The sequence below is a fragment of the Spermophilus citellus genome (assembly GCF_964194105.1).
Source record: "Spermophilus citellus genome assembly, chromosome: 3".
Lineage (NCBI taxonomy): Eukaryota > Metazoa > Chordata > Mammalia > Rodentia > Sciuridae > Spermophilus > Spermophilus citellus.
In genome coordinates this window covers 196,675,556-196,696,012 of record NC_138184.1, presented here as the reverse complement: position 1 = coordinate 196,696,012, position 20,457 = coordinate 196,675,556, and the positions used below count along the sequence as shown (strand labels likewise).

Genomic DNA, 20,457 nt, shown 5'->3' with positions numbered 1-20,457 from the left:
GAGAGAAAGAGAGAGAGAGAGAGAGAGAGAGAGAGAGAGAGAATTTTTTTTTAATATTTATTTTTTAGTTCTCGGCGGACACAACATCTTTGTTGGTATGTGGTGCTGAGGATCGAACCCGGGCCGCACGCATGCCAGGCGAGCGCGCTACCGCTTGAGCCACATCCCCAGCCCAGACGTGATTTTTTTAAAGATCCTGACACATGGAGATTATCCTGGATTATCTGGGTACATCAGATCAAAGGGAAGAAAAAGAGATTTGACAGCAAAGAAGGTAGCCATGTGATAACAGCAGAGAGAAATAAAAAAAATAAAATAATGACTTTAAAGATGGAAGAAGGAAACATGCATGATGGGATACAAGTCATGTGTCTCTAGAAATGAAAAAAAAAAAACAAGGAAGTGGGATTCTTCCCCAGAGCCAACAAGTTAATGTTGGCCCAATAAGATTCATTTTGGATTTTGGGCCTCCAGAACTATAAAAGAAAAATTTTGAATTGTTACCACTAAATTTATGTAAATGCATACTGTTATCCCTCTTACTTTTAGCAGATCAAACCATAACAAGAGTGTTCTGCATTAAATTATTGAAAAAATAATTTGGCTCCAAAATATTTTGAGTGCCAAGAAGTGCACACTCTGACATTAAAATGAGGCCATCAGCAGTGTTTAGAGTAGTTTTGGATTTTACAGGCAACTGGCTCCAAAGATGGCTCTTCAGGGAGTGGTGTTCTGTGACTTTTCTCTCTTCAGGAGAAAAAACAATGCTGAAAAATAATATTTCACACTAAGAGGAAGAGAAGGTTATTCAATGCACCGGCTTGCCTTTGCAATATGGTTGGAGACTGTTGGAAGAAGACTACGAATCACTAAAACCAATGGTTCAGAAACATCACACTTATTCTTTTAAACTTGCTCAGGTTTAGACTCACATTGCTTGTGAACTAAATTGTTGCAATAGTTTTTTTTTTTTTAATCTATGTCTTTCTTCAGCTCACATCCATCCATTCCAGAGATCTTCAAAAGTGAGGAAGCAGGAAATGATACTTCAGAAGACCCTGAGAATCTGAGGGAGGTAGATATTTCTAACTACACAGTCCACCTCCTCTTCCCCATACCTCCATCAAACAAGGAATTATTGTTGAGTTAGTGCACTGAGCATGCAAATGGTGTGGAGAAAGAAAAACGAGAAGAAAGTATATTCCCAAGCTGTAATAGAGTCCAACACTCAGCTAACCAAGTCACTCTGTCCTTAAAACCTGTCCAGGTTTACCCACAAGAAATGAAAACATATGTTCATACAAAAACTGGCACATGAATGTTCAAGACAGCACTGTTTATAATAGCCCCAAAGTGGAAACAACCCTAATATACATAAATGGACAAATGGATAAATTTGTATATTTATCCATTTGTATATTCATTCAATGGAATATAATTTGGCCTTAGAAAGGAAGTTCTGTCTAGATAGGGCAGAAGGGTGGGAGGGGAAGGGAGAGGGTATGGGGTTAAAAATGATGGTGGAATGTGATGGACTTTATTATCCAAAGTACATGTATGAAGACACAAACTGGTGTGAACATACTTTGTATACAACCAGAGATATGAAAATTTGTGGTCTATATGTATAATAAGAATTGTATTTCATACTGTTGTCATATATACATTTTTAAAAATTAATTTTAAAAAAGAAAGGAAGTTCTGATATATCAGGGATGCATTTTTTAAATTATGCTATGCAAAAGAAGCTAGACGCAGAATACCACATATTTTATGATTCCATTTGTATTAAATGTTTAGAATAGGCCAATCTATGGTGCCAGAAAGATTAGTGTTTTCCAGGCCTCAGGGTTAAATGAGAAAGGAATGTGAGTGATTGCCAGGGGCATGAGCTTTCTTTTGAGGATGATGAAAATGTCTAAAATTAGGTTGTGGTGATACTTGCACGGTTCTGAGAAAATTCTAAGAAATTATCAAAGTATCTACCTTCATGGAGTGAACTGTATAATATTCGAGCTCTTTTTCAACAAAGAACCCTTTCTAGGGCTCCTGTCATCAGAGCTGTGATCCCCAAACTTTGATGAACATCAGAAATATTTGTAGACCTTGTGAAAATAAGGATCCTACTCTCTGGGTTCCACTCTCAGAGTTACTGGCTTTGGGGGTTCAGGTAGAGCCCAAGAACCGAATGTCTACCACCAGGTCCTTAGGTGACACTGGTGGGGTGAGAGGCAAAGGCAGCTTGCATAGAGAACTGTCAGGGGACAAGATCCTGCTGAAGCTCTGCAGCGTGGCATGAAGGCCGGCCCTGCACCATCTGGCTCTGCCTGTGTCCCCAGCCAGCTTCTCCATAGGCTTCATCTCACCTTAATCCTCATTCACACACATCTATTTCGGGCTCTCTCACTTTTTTTTTTGTGGCGGGAGCAGGGGGAGTTACCAGGGATTGAACCCAGAGGCATTCAACCACTGAGCCATATCCCCAGTCGTTTTTTATATTTTATATAGAGACAGGGTCTCACTGAGTTTCTTAGTGTCTTGCTAAGTTGCTGAGCTGGCATTGAACTCACAATCCTCCTGCCTCAGCCTCCTTAGCCACTGGGATTACAGGCATGCACCACTGCACTTGGCCTCTCTCACACTTTTTGCCCGCATATTAGACATAAACTTATCACTATTGTCAATTTAAAAAAAAACATATCTGCCTGTGCAGAAATTCTGGAGGCATTTTGCTTCTAAGTGTTTGTGTTTGAGTCATGAATTATAGGTACAAGTTCTACATTGCTCTCATAGTTGTATCATCTTCAGAAAGGATCAGAGCTACTAGAAGACAGTAGCATTCTGTAACCTATGATTTTCTACCAGGAATTAGTGCAAAAAGGACTATCAACTAATTTTTAAGAAATGTCTTTCAGCAGAGGATTCACAACATTAGCCCTTTTATGCATCACTTTTTTGGATATACTATGGGGATTAAAGAAGTAATATTTATAAAGTCCTATGAATTCTTTCTATAAGAGAACCTTATGATTAACACTTCCTGTAAACAAACCTTAACCTCACTCATTTATATGTCCTGTTTTCCTTTCTCATTTCCAACTTAACACAGAAATTATTCCTGACAATGCAGACCAGATTCAGAGAGGCAACTCTTACACACTCTAGATTTTCTTCATAAGCTACTTAATGACAAATGAATTGTAGGTCTTCCTCTACCATTACATGTATGGATAGCACATCGAAGGCTAAGAAATAAAACTATGAAAACATCCATAGAATCAGAGTCTCCTATAAAAGCATACCTTTAAAGTCATTCATTACCAAAGTTAACTCAGTTTTTCTTGCATCATGCTTACTTCAAGGACACATCAAGAAAACCCCTGAGTCAAAGTATAATATAAAAGGAAAATAAATGGATAGTGAAACTGTATTCTCAAAATTTTATAGCCTAGGCTCATACTCAAAGTGAAATAGATAAATTACATCAAAGAATTATCAGCAGCAGAAAAATCTGCAGGTAGGCAGATTTCATTTGCATACAGGAGAGGGAAGTCTACCAATAGCTAAAGGAATAAGCCTTTCAAGACACAAAGAAGTGAAAATGTTAGTACAGTATGAGAAAATATGAGGTTATCTCTGGCAGGGGGAGAAAAATATATAGTTAATGACATTATAAGCATTTAGTGTACTACAATATAGCTATTACAAATCAATTCTATATTGATTAAGAGGGCATCCAAGTTATGTCAACTGGAAGAGGAAGCAAAGGAAGTTGGAAAAACTATGCATAGAATGATTTTTTAAAGACATTGTGCTATCTGTATGTATACACAGCTACTCTAGAATATGGAAGCTACACACCAAACTGCATCAGTGATTGTCTCTATAGTATAGGAATGAAGGGAAAGGGGAGAATTTTACAACTTTACATGATATGAGGGATGCAGACATAATACAAGGATTCATTATAGCCATATTTTAAACTAACAAAGTTTTGTAAAGTAGCTACAAGGTCTTTGGAAAACATACAATAAAAGAAAAATGCTTCCATTCTCAGGAATGTTCATACTCTGAACAGTCAGGTATTCTTAAAAATGTTGTAGAATGGCCAGGTGCAATGGCACATGCCTAAAATACCACCTACTTGGGAGACCCAGACAGGAGAACTGCCAAGTTCAACGCCAGCCTTGGCAATTAAGCAGAACCCTATCTCAAAATAAAAAATAAAAAGGGCTGTAGATATAGCTCAGGGGTAAATCCCTAGTACTGCAAGAAAAAAAAATGTTGTAGGCTTAGAATGAAATCTTGTGTGGGATGGGAGGGGGCTTAGAGGAAATCTTTTCTGATTTGAAAGATCAAAGACACACCTAGCAATTCCTTTCTTTTTGCAATCACAATTTTTTCCCTGTTTCCTCAATTGCTCCCATCAGCATACAACATACTCTAATATCTCCCATCTTTAAATTAAATATCTTCTTTAATCATATACCTTCCTCCATGTATTACTCTATTTCTATGTTCCTCTTTTCAGGGTGTTGCTTATGCTCTCCATCTTTGCTTCCTTCCTCACTATTCTCTCCTTTCAAAAACTTCTTTTTAAAATAATTTCAAACTCATAAAAGTATGCAAGGATAATATGAATGTTTTCCCCAGATTCCTTTCATCCAGATTAATCAATTGTTAATGTCTCCCACATCTGTTTTACATATTCTCTCTGCATCCTTGAAGATAGGAGGAGGATATTTGTGTACCCATAGCTTTCTTCAAGGTCACCAATGACTTCCATGTTGTCAAAAAATCTAATGATCATATTTTAAGTCTCATCTCATCAGCAGTACCAAAATCAGTGCTCCTTAAAACATCTTTACTTGGCTTCTGGACATCACTTCCTGTTGATTTTCTTTCCACCCTACTATCCCAACCTCACAACCTCCTTTGCTGGATCCTCCTCATCATGCAACACTCCAGCACAGCACTACAGGATGAGCTGAGCCCTGTCCTAGGATCTCTTCTGTTCTCTATGCTCACTCACCACATGTTCTCGTCTAAACACTTCAAATACCATCTATATATTGTTAAATATAATTTACATTTCTCATCCTGACCTCTTCCCTAAACTGTAAACTTCTTGCTCTCAAATACCTATGGAATAGCACCACTGATAGGTTTAGCTTTAGAGGAGCAAGTCTAAATTTCTACCCCCATTCTTTCTATATCTCTCACCTCAGGAAATGGCAGCTCCAGCCTTCCAATCATTCAAGTCAAAAATCTTCATGTTCCTTGACTCCTTTGTTTATATTAGACCCCACATCCAACCTAGAATACAATCGCTGCTCTCATCATTGCCACCCTGGCTAAGCCATCATCATCCCACACTTGCTTTTCATTTTTTCTTCTTTTTCTTTGTATCTTTTTTTTTATGGTGTTAGGGATTGAAGCCAGGGCCTAGTGCACGCAAGGCAAGCACTCTACCAACTGAGCTATATCCCCATCCCCTCACCTGCTTTTCATCAATGGCTTTCTATCTCACTTCTTCATCTCTTCACTGTCTACGTGTCACATACTACCAGAACCATACTTAACATGATTTATATCAGGTCACTTCTCTGTGGGACACCCTCTAAGAACTTCTCATATCACCCATAGCTCACCGCATTCCAGTCAAGCTGTCACTGATGCTCCCCAACTATCCAGGCATGGATTTTTATCCCAAATCCCTAAGAACCCCCCAGTTTCCTCCTATAATGCCTGCACTTCTACCCCACTTTTAAACATGCAGCATTGAACATCACAGGTCAGGACCATAGAATAAAGGACAAAGATCATTGCTAACAAGGAAGTCTTTTTGACAAAATAAGCAAAAGCAGGAAATAAGAAATTCTCCCAGTGAGCAAGGTGTGGCCCTGAGTCTTTTGATCCTTTAATTCACACTTTAAAATCCACTTTAATAAAACTGGTTACTCTGGGAAATTGTTTATTTTTGCACACTGGCTGACATTATTAGGATTAGTTCCAGTTGATGATCTCATCAGCAAAGTACCAAGGTTAAACCTCAGGACATTTTGCTTCCGCTTGTCAAATCTGGTTGCAATGTCATTCACCATATGCAATGAGAAATGGTAGATTATAAATACATGTACTCTGTGACTCAGAAGGGATGGGCTCATTTTAGTGTATGGTATATGAATTCAGTCTTACTAGCTCCCAGTCCCACCTCATATATCACTCTTGATCACAAATACCATCCATTACTCAATTAGCATAGGAGACATGCTAAATATAAAATGTATCAGACATTTCAGATTCAAAGATAATTGTTTTGTACAAATGTTTATAGAGAATCAGACCACATGGACTTATAGTTTTCATCACAAGTTGAACATCTGGGAACCAACTCTACCAGATATTAGATAAATATTAAGTCAAGATACAAAACAAGGTATAGTTTAAGTGCCCTTATAAGGTAAAGGGCCAGGAGGTAAGGGCTGTCACAGGGAATGTAAAGATCAGTAGGTCTTTGATCTTAGAGGACTGAAATATTGAGAAAACTCAGGAACAAGCACCCAGATCATTTGAGTCTTGCTAATTCTTAAAGCTGATCATTATTTGGGTACATGTTAAAAAATTTTTTAGACTTGTTTTCTTGATAAATAAATAAAGCCTTTTTCAAATTACATAATGCCTTTTGGATAAAATATTCACACCCACAGTTACTATGGATGAAGTTTTAATTCATTAAGAAACATACTGCAGCCTGGCGTGGTGGTGTGTACCTGTAATCCTAGCGGCTCAGAAGGCTAAGGCAGGAGGATTTTGAATCCAAAACCTATCTCAGCAACTTAGCAAGACACTAAGCAACTCAGTGAGGCCCTGTCTCTAAATAAAATACAAAATAGGGCTGTGGATGTGGCTCAGTGGTTGAGTGCCCCTGAGTTCAATCCCCAGTACCCCCACCTCCAAAAACAGAAGTATACTGAAAAATGTGAACAGCCAACAGAATACAAACACTTGTAGGACTTTGTCAGGGATGCCAGGAAGGCAAGTGGTATGTCTGTTAAATGTATATCCTAGGTCTGGTAATTTCACCTCTAATGTCTTAGCATGTCATAATCATAGATTGAACAAAAAAGAAAAAGGACAGATTTCATCTTTGTTCTTGTCAAAGGTAAAATGAAAATATTTATCTAGGATTAGAGTTTTATTTTGGGCTACAATCCAGAGTTATGATTATTATCTTGGGCTACAATCCAGATATCAAATACAGTTTGATATGCTTCAATATCCTAAAATTCTGTGAGTAGATTTATAATCAGATTTATGGATCTGGCATCAATTCTGTCATAATAGAATGTTTTCCATTGCATGCTTCAGTTTTCAGACACTGGCCACTAGATACACATCAGTTCCAAAGGAGTTAGATTTATGTGAGCTAGATTTTTAAATGCCATTTGTCATTGCCTGGATTCCTGCCATAGCCTCCTTGGTGCAATCCTGGCCCTGTGACAGTCTATTCTCAGCCCAGTAGTCATAGTCATTCTTTCAAAAAGTAAGTCAGACCATCCATTTAAAGATTCATCACACCCTTCCCTCTTCCTTTGCCTGCTCTTGTCATTGCTACAAAAGTTCTCATCTTCAAGCATACTATATTATCTCCATTTTTATTATACTTATTATCAATGGAACTCGATTCCTATGGAGTCAGGAATCTTTATCTCTTTTGTTTTGATATATCACCCCAAGCATCTAGAACCCAGCCTGTTATACTGCATGAGTTCAAGAAAAATTTATTAAACGAATTGCTTGAAATAAATTTGGATACAATTAACCAAAACTTACTAGTGGAATCAATATTCCATTTTGAAGCAGAAAGAACAGATGAATTTACATGTAAACATGTATATTAACTTGTCTTCCTGATATGCAAAACAAAAGCACATTCTACTTTGAGAAGCACATTATGACCCTAGCAAAGAGTATGTGTATGTCATTATTTAAGTACATTCATATCAAGAAACATAGCAAATATGATGGCTTACTTTTAAAAATCACAATAGTAAGGTAATTTAAGAAGCAAAGACAGATCGAGGGCTATGAAAGATTAATTTCTTTCTGAAACTGGCACAATAAACACAATGGAAACTATTAACTCATTAACTACTTCTTTCAAGACCAACAGAAACCAGTTAGAGAACTTTTAAAAGATTAGTATTCCAATGGATTAAAAATCTATTTTCTGCTTTGAAACCATTTAAAGCCTTAATTGCATACACCAAAAAAAAGTCTTATAAAAGCTCATAGTCTATGCCAATGAAAATAAATTATAATGAATGTGTTAGTACTACTCTAAATATCATCTCTACAAATAAGAATTCACAGGAAAATCTGTCCATTCCCAAGGCTTAAACTTCCTGGTAAAAAACCACAGTTGTGAAAAACTAACGAGTGGATAGCACCAGATGTCTCATTTATTTTTAATTTATTAACCTAAGAGAATCATGGGAAACGTAATAACATTGCATAATTATTGGCTGATCTAGTGACAGGCAATGATATATTAAGGTTCCTCTATCTTTAATTAAGACAATATGAGTTAGACCTATATTAAAAGTAGGACCTATATTAAAAGTAGGACCAATCAAGAACTTACTAAATACATACCCTATCACTGAGCAGAATGCACTGGACATATAAAGGAACCACTACACACAATACCCTCAGGTTTATTTCCGTCAGACAAGTATATTGTTTGTTTTTTCATCCTATTTTAGCAATAGATAATTTGATTACAAAGACACACATACAAAAAGCCAAATCCAATTCTTCTAAGTAAATATTTACCTGTTAGGCCAATCAGGTCTACCAAAGAGTCAAGTAACCCCATTGTATGAAAAACTAGAGTCTAGAAAAGAATTAATCATTTCACAAGTTTAGGGCTCTCTCTACTGATAGAATTCAATAGTTATTGAATAGTGTACATGAATAAATCTTTTTTGTGGGTCAAAGAGCATGGTTACAGGGAAGTTCTGTCATCACCTGTCCCGTAACCTCCATATTTCCATTCACATATTCATTACTTTGTTCATTCACTAAACAAATATTTACTAAGTGCCTACTATATTGCAGACATCCTTCTAGGTGTGAGGGAATTAGAGACAGATGAAAGAAACAAAGTCATTGTTCTTATAGTTTCTTTTAATCAGAAGACAGCAGATAATTAACCAACTAAATAAAGACAAATGTTTTCACATAATAAAAGTACTATGAAACCATAAAACAAGATGATAGAACAAAGGAGAATGGAGTAGAGGTAAGATAGTGTGGTAAAAAAAAATGCAACAATCAAAAATAAACTTGTACCAGGTGTGGCAGCACATGCCTGTACTCCCAGCAATTCAAGAGACTGAGATGAGAGAATCACAAGTTCAAGGCTGAACTTGGAAATTTAGCAAGACCCTGTCTTAAAACAATAAAAAGGACTGGGGATGTAGCTCTGTGATAGAGTGCCCCTGGGTTTAATCCCACTTTAAAAAAATATGTATTGTGTGGGCTGGGGTTGTGGCTCAGCAGTAGAACGCTTGCCTCGAACATGTGAGGAACTGGGTTCGATCGTCAGCACCACATAAAAATAAATAAGCAAAATAAAGGTATTGTGACCATCTAAGCTAGAAAAATATTTTTAAAAATATATTTATTGTGTATATATGTATGTACATATATATGTGTGTGTGTGTGTGTGTGTGTGTATACATATATTTAAACTTGGTTTCTTTTATCTGTCTCAAGTTCCCTAACATCTAGGATGTCGGAATGCAAAATAGTAGGCACTTAATAAATATTTGTTCAATATATTTTATTTTAATATGTATACACACATATATGTATATATATATGTATATATACAAAATGCATATATATTAAATGTTTATATATAGATTTTCAAAAAATTTATCTTTCTCCTTTTCTTTCAAATCCCCTCTATCTCAGAAGTGGAATATTTTTCTGCCTCTGTTTCTCCTCATTCAGAGCTCTGGTCTTCTCTTTGGATATCCTTAGGGCAAGGTGGACATCTGTTCTGGTATTGCCCTTAGGCCCATGATTCCCACTAGGATGTGAAAAGCAGTCCTAAAGAATGGCTGTTGAAGAATTTTTTATAAGATGAAGGAAAGATTATTATGGAGCTGTCTTTATGGCTTGCCAGTTTAAGTCATAAATACTCATAAAACTTCATAATCTTTCTTTTGTTGGGGATTCTCTGACCCTGAACAGGTAACTTATTTTACTTTCTCTCACTTCTTATATTCAAAATGACAAGTCATATTCTGCAACTGGATAAAGAAAGGTGCTAACAGTAAAAGCCAACAGTCATAATGTTCTTCATGTGTTTATAAAAACCAGCGTGGATTGCAGACTCCTTAGAGATCTGTCACAGAAGCTTGTCTACAAAGGAGTCCACCCTTCCACAAGCTAACTGGGAGGGGACTCCATAAGCCTTTGAAATGTGTGACATTGCAGCAGTTGCTACAGCTTCACATGAGGCAGCGACAGATCCAGCCAGATCCCACTGAGACTTCAGTAAATCTAGCAAAAAAATCAAAAGGTCACTAACTCCAATCCTTAAATTCTGATGGGACTGCATTCGCAGAAAAATAATTGCTTTTTATAAAAAAAAATTTAGATTGTCGAGGGAAATTTTTTTTTAATTTACATTGTTGGGGTGGGGGAGACATCACATATATGTCACATCTTGAAGTGTCAATTTTTAATTTTAAGATGCAGATTAAAATTTTGAGTGGCATTTCCTTTTCAAAGGCTCAAATTTATGTTTCCTCTCTCTGAAACCTGCCCTGACTTGATTGCTCCCATTACCTGGTAATTCAGAGAGCTTGGAGAAACAGTAGCTCTGGGTTACCTTGGCTTCCTAGGTCACTCAGACCTCGAGGTCTTACTTAACATCTTTGTGGTTTGGCTTCCTACCTCACAGGATGGTGAGCCTTGAATAAAATAACGTATGGATTAGATAGCATAAGAAGGTCCTTGTTCTTTCTAGGAGCTCTAAACTTTGAAAGAAAAAGGGTGAAAATATATACTAGAAAATTATTTCTGAACAATTATTTATGGTGGTTAAAAATTAAAAGCATTTTATAAATTTTTATACAGAAATTCAGGGAGTATAGAGACAGTAACAGCACCTAATTTATCCATGTCTCTTTTGCGGGGGGCGGGGGGGGGGGTGTAGGTGGTTACCAGGAATTGAACTCAGGTGCACTCAACCACTGAGCCACATCCCTAGCCCTATTTTGTATTTTATTTAGAGACAGGGTCTCACTGAGTTGCTTAGCTAATCATGTCTTTTATTCAACTGAGTTTTATATGGATGCTGTTACAAGAATGTAAAGGAATAAGTATATATATGGTGTGTCCCTACCTTTATATATTAGACAGATAGTGGACGGATAGGAGGACAGGAGAGAGGAAGGAGAGGGAAAGGAAAGAGCAGTTTAAACCAAATGATTGTAATTTAAATAATGTGCTATTATAGCATGATGAGTAGCTTTGATATATAAGGACTCAAGTGAAATATTTCATATGATTTTCTAGCTTTTGGTGACATTTCCAATCTCTTTTTAAAATATTCAGCATCAGCACATGGCATTGGACAATAATGTCTTCTTCCTAAGTCAGTAGTTGTTTCAACTTTTCCTTTGGAGTTGGGAAACCACAACAAAGCCTGGTGTAGGGAACCATATTAACTTTGGTGGAAAAAAAATGATTTCAAGATTGTTTTTCCTTTTAGGTCATAACAATGTAAGGAGTGTTATAGAAGCTCAGCAAATCTGTTATGGCTACTGGTCTTTGCACAGGTCCTTATTCACAGTAAACAGCTTAAAGGATAAGCTGTTAATAATGATGATTCAAGTCTGGCTAAGTTCAAAGTCTCAAGATTTCATTCCAATTCTGATTTGAGGAATTGGCTATTAAAAAGGAAAACTTTAATAATGAGATTGAAAGAGGAGCACATGCTACTCTATCCCCCAATGCAGGAAGTAGAAAGAAAGAAAATGAAGGGGAAAAGATGGGGAAGAAGAGGGGAGGGGGAAGAAGCATCTTTTTCCCTCACTGGCTTCAAGGAATAAAAACAACTTTGCCCAGAAGGAGAATGCAAGTTTGAACCTGCAAGTGGGAAATACTCTTGGTCTCAGGCCAGTCCCACTGAATAACACCAACGTTCCCTGATGTGAGCCACCTGGACACCTCCGAATACTGCACACTCAGCTTTTTGGGGATTGCTTTATAATCCATATAATTGTATTCAGTTTATACATTAAAATTTAATGTATAAAAACACGGGGATGCCTTCACACAGTGCATGGGATTTAGAGAGCATAAGAAACATTTATGGACATTTATAACCAGGATCGTCTTGTAGCCAGTCTCCCATACCAGTATCAGTTTGGGGCAGGTATAGGCTCAAAACACCAAACCACTATAAGTCCAACCGCTTTCTGGGTTTCGACTTTTATTTTTATGTAGAATTGTTGTGTTTTGTGTGGGTTTTGAAAGTTACAATAAAGGATAAGTATCAGAAGTTAATTCAAAGATGGTTTTAGCATAAGCACATCCACATCGTCTTTACTATGCTGTTAACTACGTTGCTTATCATTTCTATTTAATTTCTGAAGTATATGCAAATAGAATGCAGTGATCATATTATTACCAAGGCTGGCTTTATTTTCTGTTTTTTTTTATGCTGTTATTCATTTGTAGTCAAAAGAGGAGGAAATAACTCCAAGTTCAAACAAGAAAGAGTCCAAATTTAATGTATGTGTCTGTATACATGTTTCTCCCCAACTAATATTAACACCATCTATGGTGGTTTATGAGTTTAGAGACTAAAAAAAAATAGTTCTTAACCTCTCTGCAGGTATTTGAGGTATTTGCAACTCTGTACATATCAAATCTACCCCTGGCTTTTTATAAGTGAAATTCTTTTCTTCCCCTTATATCAGTTTTTTCAATGAATAAACCATTTCTCTTTGTCCTCTAAGGGTGGCAATTTTCTGTACTATAATAGATCCATTCTAACCACAAATCTAGTCAAATGGATTCTGGAAACACATTCAAAGCAATCAGGTCACAGATAGGAGCCAAACAGGAGGCTGGCAGGTGGACTCTTGAAGTTTCCACTACAGATTCCTGACATTTTTTGAAACAGCCTTTTTGGTGAAGGGACACCAGAATGAGCAAAAATACTTGATTTCATCAATAAAGAGCTTGGGATGAACATAAACAGATATTTCAGCACAAGTGAGATAACCAAAAGAAACCTACCTAGGAAATTACATGAATCTTGAACAGTGAGTAAAGAATCTTACAGAGTCTGGGTTCCATCCAAAATTTCTGAATCAGAGAGCTTTGGTAGGAGAAGCCACTTTTAGGCTTTCTCCAGGTTAGGCTCTGTGAACTGGGCTGACCCATCCACCACAACACTCCTGCTGGCTTCAAGGCTACTGACCTCCCAAGTAATCCCCAAGGTCTCCAACAATTCCCCGACTCCCCACAGGAGCCTGAGTGCTGGCCTTGTCTGTTGACGTCAACACTGTGTTCCTCATTCCATCTTTATGCCCTCCCTGAGGTCTGCCATCTCTTCCCATCCTATGAGTCCAGCTCTCCTCCCAGATGTCAGGCGTCCCACCTCCTCTGTCCAAGGCTTTGCCACTGACATGGATGAGTATTTTCTCTTCGTTTCCTGGTCCTACCAACCTCCAGCCTCCACCAGCTCTTTGGCTGGCACTCAGTCTGCCTCCTCGGACAAGTTCTAATTCATCAGGTGCTCTGATGATGCTTGAAATAAGATGATCAAGGATCTAGGATTCTCTTTTATAGAATAGGATAAAAGAAACGGTAGGACTGAACTCAGTCTGTAGAAGCTCCGGTGTCTGTTTCCCACAGTATCAGGAGAATGAGAGAGTGTGCTGAAGCTGCCTTGGAGACCACCTGTGTTTTCTGTTCTCTTCTAGAAGCACCAACATACTTCCAAGCAACAAATAACTTTATATTTTCCATCTTTTCTAGAAATGGGTTCAATTATGTGTGGCAGCAATTTCCAGCTCTTTACCAAACTGGTGATTCCTTTTCATCCTGGGCACATAGATTACCTTTCCCAAGATCCCTTGCAATTAACTATGGCCATGCAGCCATGCAATAAAATTGAATGGATGTGTGCCTCCTCCTGGTCAAGACTTTTAAGAAGTAGTTGTGCCCCTTTCACACATGCTTTTTCTATCTGCAGGGTGTAAATAGTAAAGAGGCCCAGCTAAGGGAGGAGCGAGAAATGAAAGACAAGGTTCCATGAAATTCTGTGTAGAAGAAAACTGCCCATCAACCAGGAACCCATGGTGGACTGTTATGTGAGTCATTATATATTTTGGGGGTTATGTGGCACTGGAGTCAGGACAACACTAGCTAATGCAACCAGTATATTGTGTTTAATAATATTAAATCTCGTGAATGTTAGAATCCTAAACCTTGCTCTTAGCAAATTCCAAGAACTAGTAGAAAGGGAAAGAAAGCAGGAAGAGATAATTATGTGAATAACTGCAAAGATTTACTACATACATAACTATAGGTTAAGTTATTATGTATACTATCTTATTTGATTTTTATTGTGCCTCACAACAACTTTAGAAGATACTAGTATTATTATCTTCTGTTAATCAATGTGGAAACTGAGGCAGAGATGTAGTACTCAGAAAGTGGAAGAGTCATGATTCAAATCTGTTAACTCCATAGCCCATGTTGTTGAGTAACAACCACTGAGTATACTCAACATTTGATACAATTTTATCTTCACAGCATCTTGTAAATGAGGCCTCCCTTCTCCTGTTTTAAAAGTAAGAAAGATGAGGTTGAACAAAAATAAATGATTTATCCAAGGTTATACAGCTCGAAAGAATCCAACCAAGGTCTGAGCAGCTCTAAGACTCTTTCACCATGGAGGTCAGAATGCAGATACAAGACAGAGGTCATATCAATCTAAATTGCCTTACATTTATGGGTCCAGCTGATCTGGAGTTTGGTCTGCCAGCTCTGGAACAATTTCACCACTGAAATCATGACTATGTGTCTGTTTTGGAGACATTAGGGTTTCTGTTAGACAGGGTTGACCAGATTCCCTAGCTTGTCAAGGAGAAGACTTTTACACACTGATAATAAACTGTCCAGGCCTAAAATAGTCAACCCATCCTCTGCCCCAGACTAATGATGTGGCAAGTACCATCAATGCCCCAGGGTTGGATAAGTAACACTCACGCTTGAAGGAAGAACTGAAACTGGTTATATAGAAGGTAATACTTTCAATGAATGAAGAATTCAAGAATAAGAAGAGTTATAATAGAAACCAGGGGTTGGGGATGTGGCTCAAGCGGTAGCGCGCTCGCCTGGCATGCGTGCGGCCCAGGTTCGATCCTCAGCACCACATACCAACAAAGATGTTGTGTCCGCCGAGAACTAAAAAAAAAAATAAATATTAAAAAAATTCTCTCTCTCTCTCTCTCTCTCTCTCTCTCTCTCCTCTCTCACTCTCTCTTTAAAAAAAAAAAAATAATAGAAACCAGTCCACAAATCCAACCGAGAAATGCTTTAAAGTCAAGGAGGGGTATCAGAAAACTTATTTATGAAAGGACCTCCTGATCCTTACTTAATACTAGGGGAATGAATGTCTGGGCTGAGAGAACACTGAAACTGACTTGAATAGATGAAGAAAAGGAAACTGAAGAACTGGAGAACAGCAACCTTGGTGGCCCATACTTGGCTAAATGTCCCACTGTCTTATGACATCCCTCCTGGCCTCACAAGAGCTCCGTGGGCATATCAAGGAATCCCTCAAGACACAATGCCATCCCTTCTCCCTCCCAAAAATCTATGGGATGATTAACATATCCAGTGTCTATCTCTAAGGCAGTGGTTGATACCGGAGGCTCACAATGATACAAGATGGTGGCATTATATAACCTCCTCACCCAGACTACAGACCTGAAAAGCCAAGGCCATTTGGGGATCAAAGACCACATCCCCATACTCATTCATTTAATCAGCAGACATTCGTGGTTGGGGAAAAGCACTAAGGCCCTCAAGGAGCTGGAGTCCTCTGCTATGCAGAGCCAGCTAGGCCTCAGGAGGGACTACAGGGAACACTGGAATGCCGTCATAGTACCCAAGGTTAGCACAGTAGCCACCTGCATGGTCCCAGAATCTCAGGGAAGGCAGGAGGAAAAATATCCCAAAAGAATACACTCTTCCACATAAAGAATCAAATGAATTGGAAAGGGCATAGGAAGGGAATCCCCTCCATCCCCCCATTCCTTCTAGTCATGTCCATCCCTTCCACAGATGGTAACCAGTGTCAGTCATTTCTGAATGGATCACTTGATCCTTCTCTGACTTTTAATTGTTTTTAAGGTTAAGATCAAAATTATTATTGTGGTCTCTAGGATCTTGTAGGGACCCTGATTAGTGGAGAGAAAGCTTATTCATCTCTGTATGTGATGTGAGAGTTTTGACATTGGTTCTTTCCCTGTGACCTCCACTCATCACACTGTGTTGCCCTCCATTCTCTCTGCAATGGCAAGATTGATTATCTTCTGACTGTAAATTCCACAAAGACTAAGTTCATGTCTTTTCACTCACCCTTTTATGTCAGCACTTAGCCTACCTGCCTAACACAGATGGTATTCAGTCAGTTGGCTGGGTGGGTGCAATGCTGGAACTAAAGAAACAATATTCCAGCAACGAAGTCAGGTGCATGCTAAAGCTGATCACTTCCGTGATTGAGCACTGGCCCCTACTGTCCCCAAGGCTCAGAAGGCCCAGAGAGACAGAGTGTAGTTCAGGCCAATGTTAAAGCTTAGCAGCAACAAAGGCTCCCATCAAAGCCTGCTAAGCAGAATAAAAGCAGGACCAAGTCTCTCTGATTCAAAAGGCCTTTGGAAAGTTGTGGGAAATACATCAACAAACAATTGTAAGGAATGAAATTTCACTGATTATGTAGTCTCAACATGACTCAGAGCAATGCCGCCAACTGTTTTCCAGTTCCCTCCCTTTGGCGGTGATGGTATAACCAAGGGTCAGGAGATGAGGTAGGTGTCCTGAGGGAAATACTTCTGCCTGCTGCCAGCCAGCACCAGGCAATCCAACAGGTCTTGAAAGGTTTTATGAGTCAGCCTCGGTCAAGTAGCATCAGGTCACAGCCCTACGTGGAGAGAAAGCTTCTCATCTCTGAATATGTGATGTGGCAGTTTTGACTTTGCTTCTTTCCTTATGATGCTGGGCTTCATGACCTAGTTTCACTCAGGATGGATTTGAATATGGCATAACCTGGAGGGCATAAGAAAGGCCCCCAGCCAAATGAGTCATGGTTGGTGAAGACTGACTTAATGCAACCCAAGGTGCTTCAATGCGAATTAAAAAATAAAAAAATAATAAAAGTGTTCCCTGAAAATAGAAGGGAAAAAATTACCACCAGATTTAAAGAAGTAGAAAGGTACATGAACTCCGAGCACAATGTGAGCTGGGCTTGTGTTGGTAACAAGCTCAGGGCTCTAACACACGTTTGTTTTCTACAAAAATTCATACAAAACATTATGTAGGGTGTTAACCTCTTTTAACTGTAGAATTTAAGGATTAAGTATGAGAGTGATATTGTTTATAGGAAACAGAGTTTTTGCTTTATTTTCCGGCGCTTATGTGCTATCAACAACATGCGGCCTGCTGTTTGCTTAGATACTTAGTCTGACAGATGAACAACTGTTATTTAAAAGACCTGCCATGGAAACCCTAGATGTTGTGTGATGAATTGTAAGATTTAACACAGATTCAGTGAGTTTTGCTCTTGATTTAGCTCACTCTCTCTACACAGGAGTAGGTGGTTTAATTCCATCACAGGATTTTCACATTTATTATCTTAGGCCCCTGCTGTCTCCTACTTACTAAGAAGTTCTGCTACTTGGAAGAGTCTGTTTTGAATGTTTCCACTTTTTTTAGAGTCAATATCAATTATCAATTCTCAATTGCCCACTCGCAAAGTTTTTGCATGTTAATAAATAAAAGCCAATTTATTGCAGGGAATGGGATGGTTAAAAAACAAAACCAATATGTTAGAAGAAGGAAGGGAATTGTTTGAAATTATCTAGTAACATGTAGATATCAAACTGTCTACTGAGACATGGGACACCCTAGCAATACCCCCTTTCTAGATTGCCTTATTGTTGCTGAGTAGAAATAAAGCAGAATACAAATACCATGAATCCCAGTAACAAAGACTCAGGCCATCAGTGCACTAATTCTCACCCAGGCTACTCAGGAGGATCACCCAGAGAGTTTTAAAACCACAGCAGCCAGCCTGGTACAGTGGCCCACATGTGCCATCCAGTTACTCAGGAGGCCAAGGCAGGAGGATTATAAGTTTGACTCCAGACTGGACAACACAGAAAGACCCTGTCTCAAAATAAAATTTAGAAAAGGACTGGGGATGTAGTTCAGTGCTGAGGTGCTTGCCTAGTATGCAGGAGACCCTGAGTTCAATCCCCAGTACTGCAAACAAGCAAACAAAGAACAGTACTCAATAGCTAGCCCCCCAGAGATTCAGATTTTAGTCTCCTAGGGTAGGATATCAATACTATTCAGAAAGCTCCCCCATGTGATTCCATTCACAGCTAAGACTGGGAAGTGCCCAACCAGGAAAGGAAGCTTACAGGTCAGGAAGGTGAGAGAACTAGGGAACACAGAGCTGGCATGAAGTCTCCATTCAGCTCAGAAACCACAAAGAAGAAACCACCAGAATTTTCCACCAACCAATTTGATAATGTTAAGCCTCCATGAAACTATTGTGCTTATACCATTTCTACACTTCTGGATGATCTCTCTAAATACTAGATGCAATTTTAACTGCTAACCTTGCATTAAATCCATTTCATAATAGCTATATTTTGCATTATCCACAGCCTCTTCTCCTCATCGCCCTGTGGAGTTGAGCAAGGATTCCAGCACAATCACATTCACTTACTTTAATTCCTTGTGATCCATAGCCAGGGGGACCAGGGGGGCCAGGCAAACCTTTCTGCCCAATATCACCCTGTGAGAAAATGGAGAGAAATTGAAAATAAAGTGTAAGAAGATTGAGGGAGAAAAAAATGTAAATATTACTGCTCTCAGCTTCAATTCTTTCTTTAGCCTAATTAGGAGCTTCTTGCTGTCCATAAGCTATTTTATATTTTATTTAAAGCAGTGTTGTTCTAAATATTTTTAGGCTACTCAAATGGTTTGCAAACAAAATCTTACATGTAATCCAAATATAAATAAAGAGGTAAAGGCAGAGCTGATAGGAGTAGACAGAAGGAGAGGCCCTGCTTGGCTCCTCTGCCCCACACCAAATCTGACAACCACTGATGCAGGATTCTGTGGGACCTGTAACATGTTATTCTGCTTCAATATGGCGCTAAAGATTTAGTGAATGTTGCCGAGATTGCTGAGATTGCTGCTAAAGGTTTAGTGAATGTTGATGTGGGCCCATATTCAACTTTCTATGAAAACATGATACATAAGTAAGTGCAGCATTTCCCAGGGTGTATTCATAAGATGACCCCATGTTTATTGAGGAAAGACTTTAATGGTGGAGTCAGATTCGAAAACACTATGTGCCTCCACATGGAAATCTCCAGTGCCCATTAATACAGTCATGCAGCCCTTAAGGATGGGGATATAATCTGACAAATGCATAGTGACTGTTTCTTGTACAAACATCACAATGTACTTATACAAACTAAGATGGCTATGACATCACTAGGCATTACACCTACCCTCATATGTGCAGTATGGTCTGGAACGAAAGGTTGTTATATGGCACATATATGAAAGGTTCAAAGAAGTCACCTAATAGGGATTATCTTTGTTTATCTCAGAAGCTCCTATAGTAACATTGAATAGAACAAACTCTGAGAAATTGTGGGTTAATATACATTACCATTTATTACATTTATTTTACATTTATTACATTACATTTATTTTATTTGATTACTTCCTCATTGCAAAACTATTTAAAACCAGAAATGAAGATGACAATAAGAAGATAAGTGGATCCATACTCTCATCACCCAGTGAGATAATGATTTTTAACATCTGGGGGTGGGGGATGGTAGGGGATCTTTATATATAAAGTGATCTATTAGGGCTCAAAAATAGCTTGCTGCCACATGGACAAATAAGGGATAAATTGCAATCCTGGTAATTCTGGGATTCTCAGTAAAATCTTTGACTCAGGAAGTCTTTTCTTCTGATCATGGGGTTCAGATTCACTCTGTGTATTTTGGATGTGCATACATCTATTTGAAATTTGAATCTATGATGACAGTTCATTCATACCTATTTTCCCTATGAACATGTCTGATACTTCTTACCTCATTT

At 38.3% G+C, this 20,457-nt stretch overlaps 1 protein-coding gene across 1 annotated transcript in view; it reads right to left on the bottom strand.

Annotated features, from left to right (window-relative positions):
- Positions 1–20,457, bottom strand: part of COL28A1 (collagen type XXVIII alpha 1 chain) — a 167,454-nt gene that overhangs the window by 43,644 nt on the left and 103,353 nt on the right. Inside the window, exon 27 of the mRNA XM_081286546.1 lies at positions 19,061–19,129. Within this exon, the coding sequence (XP_081142672.1) occupies positions 19,061–19,129 (69 nt within the window). The remainder of the gene's footprint in view (positions 1–19,060; positions 19,130–20,457) is intronic.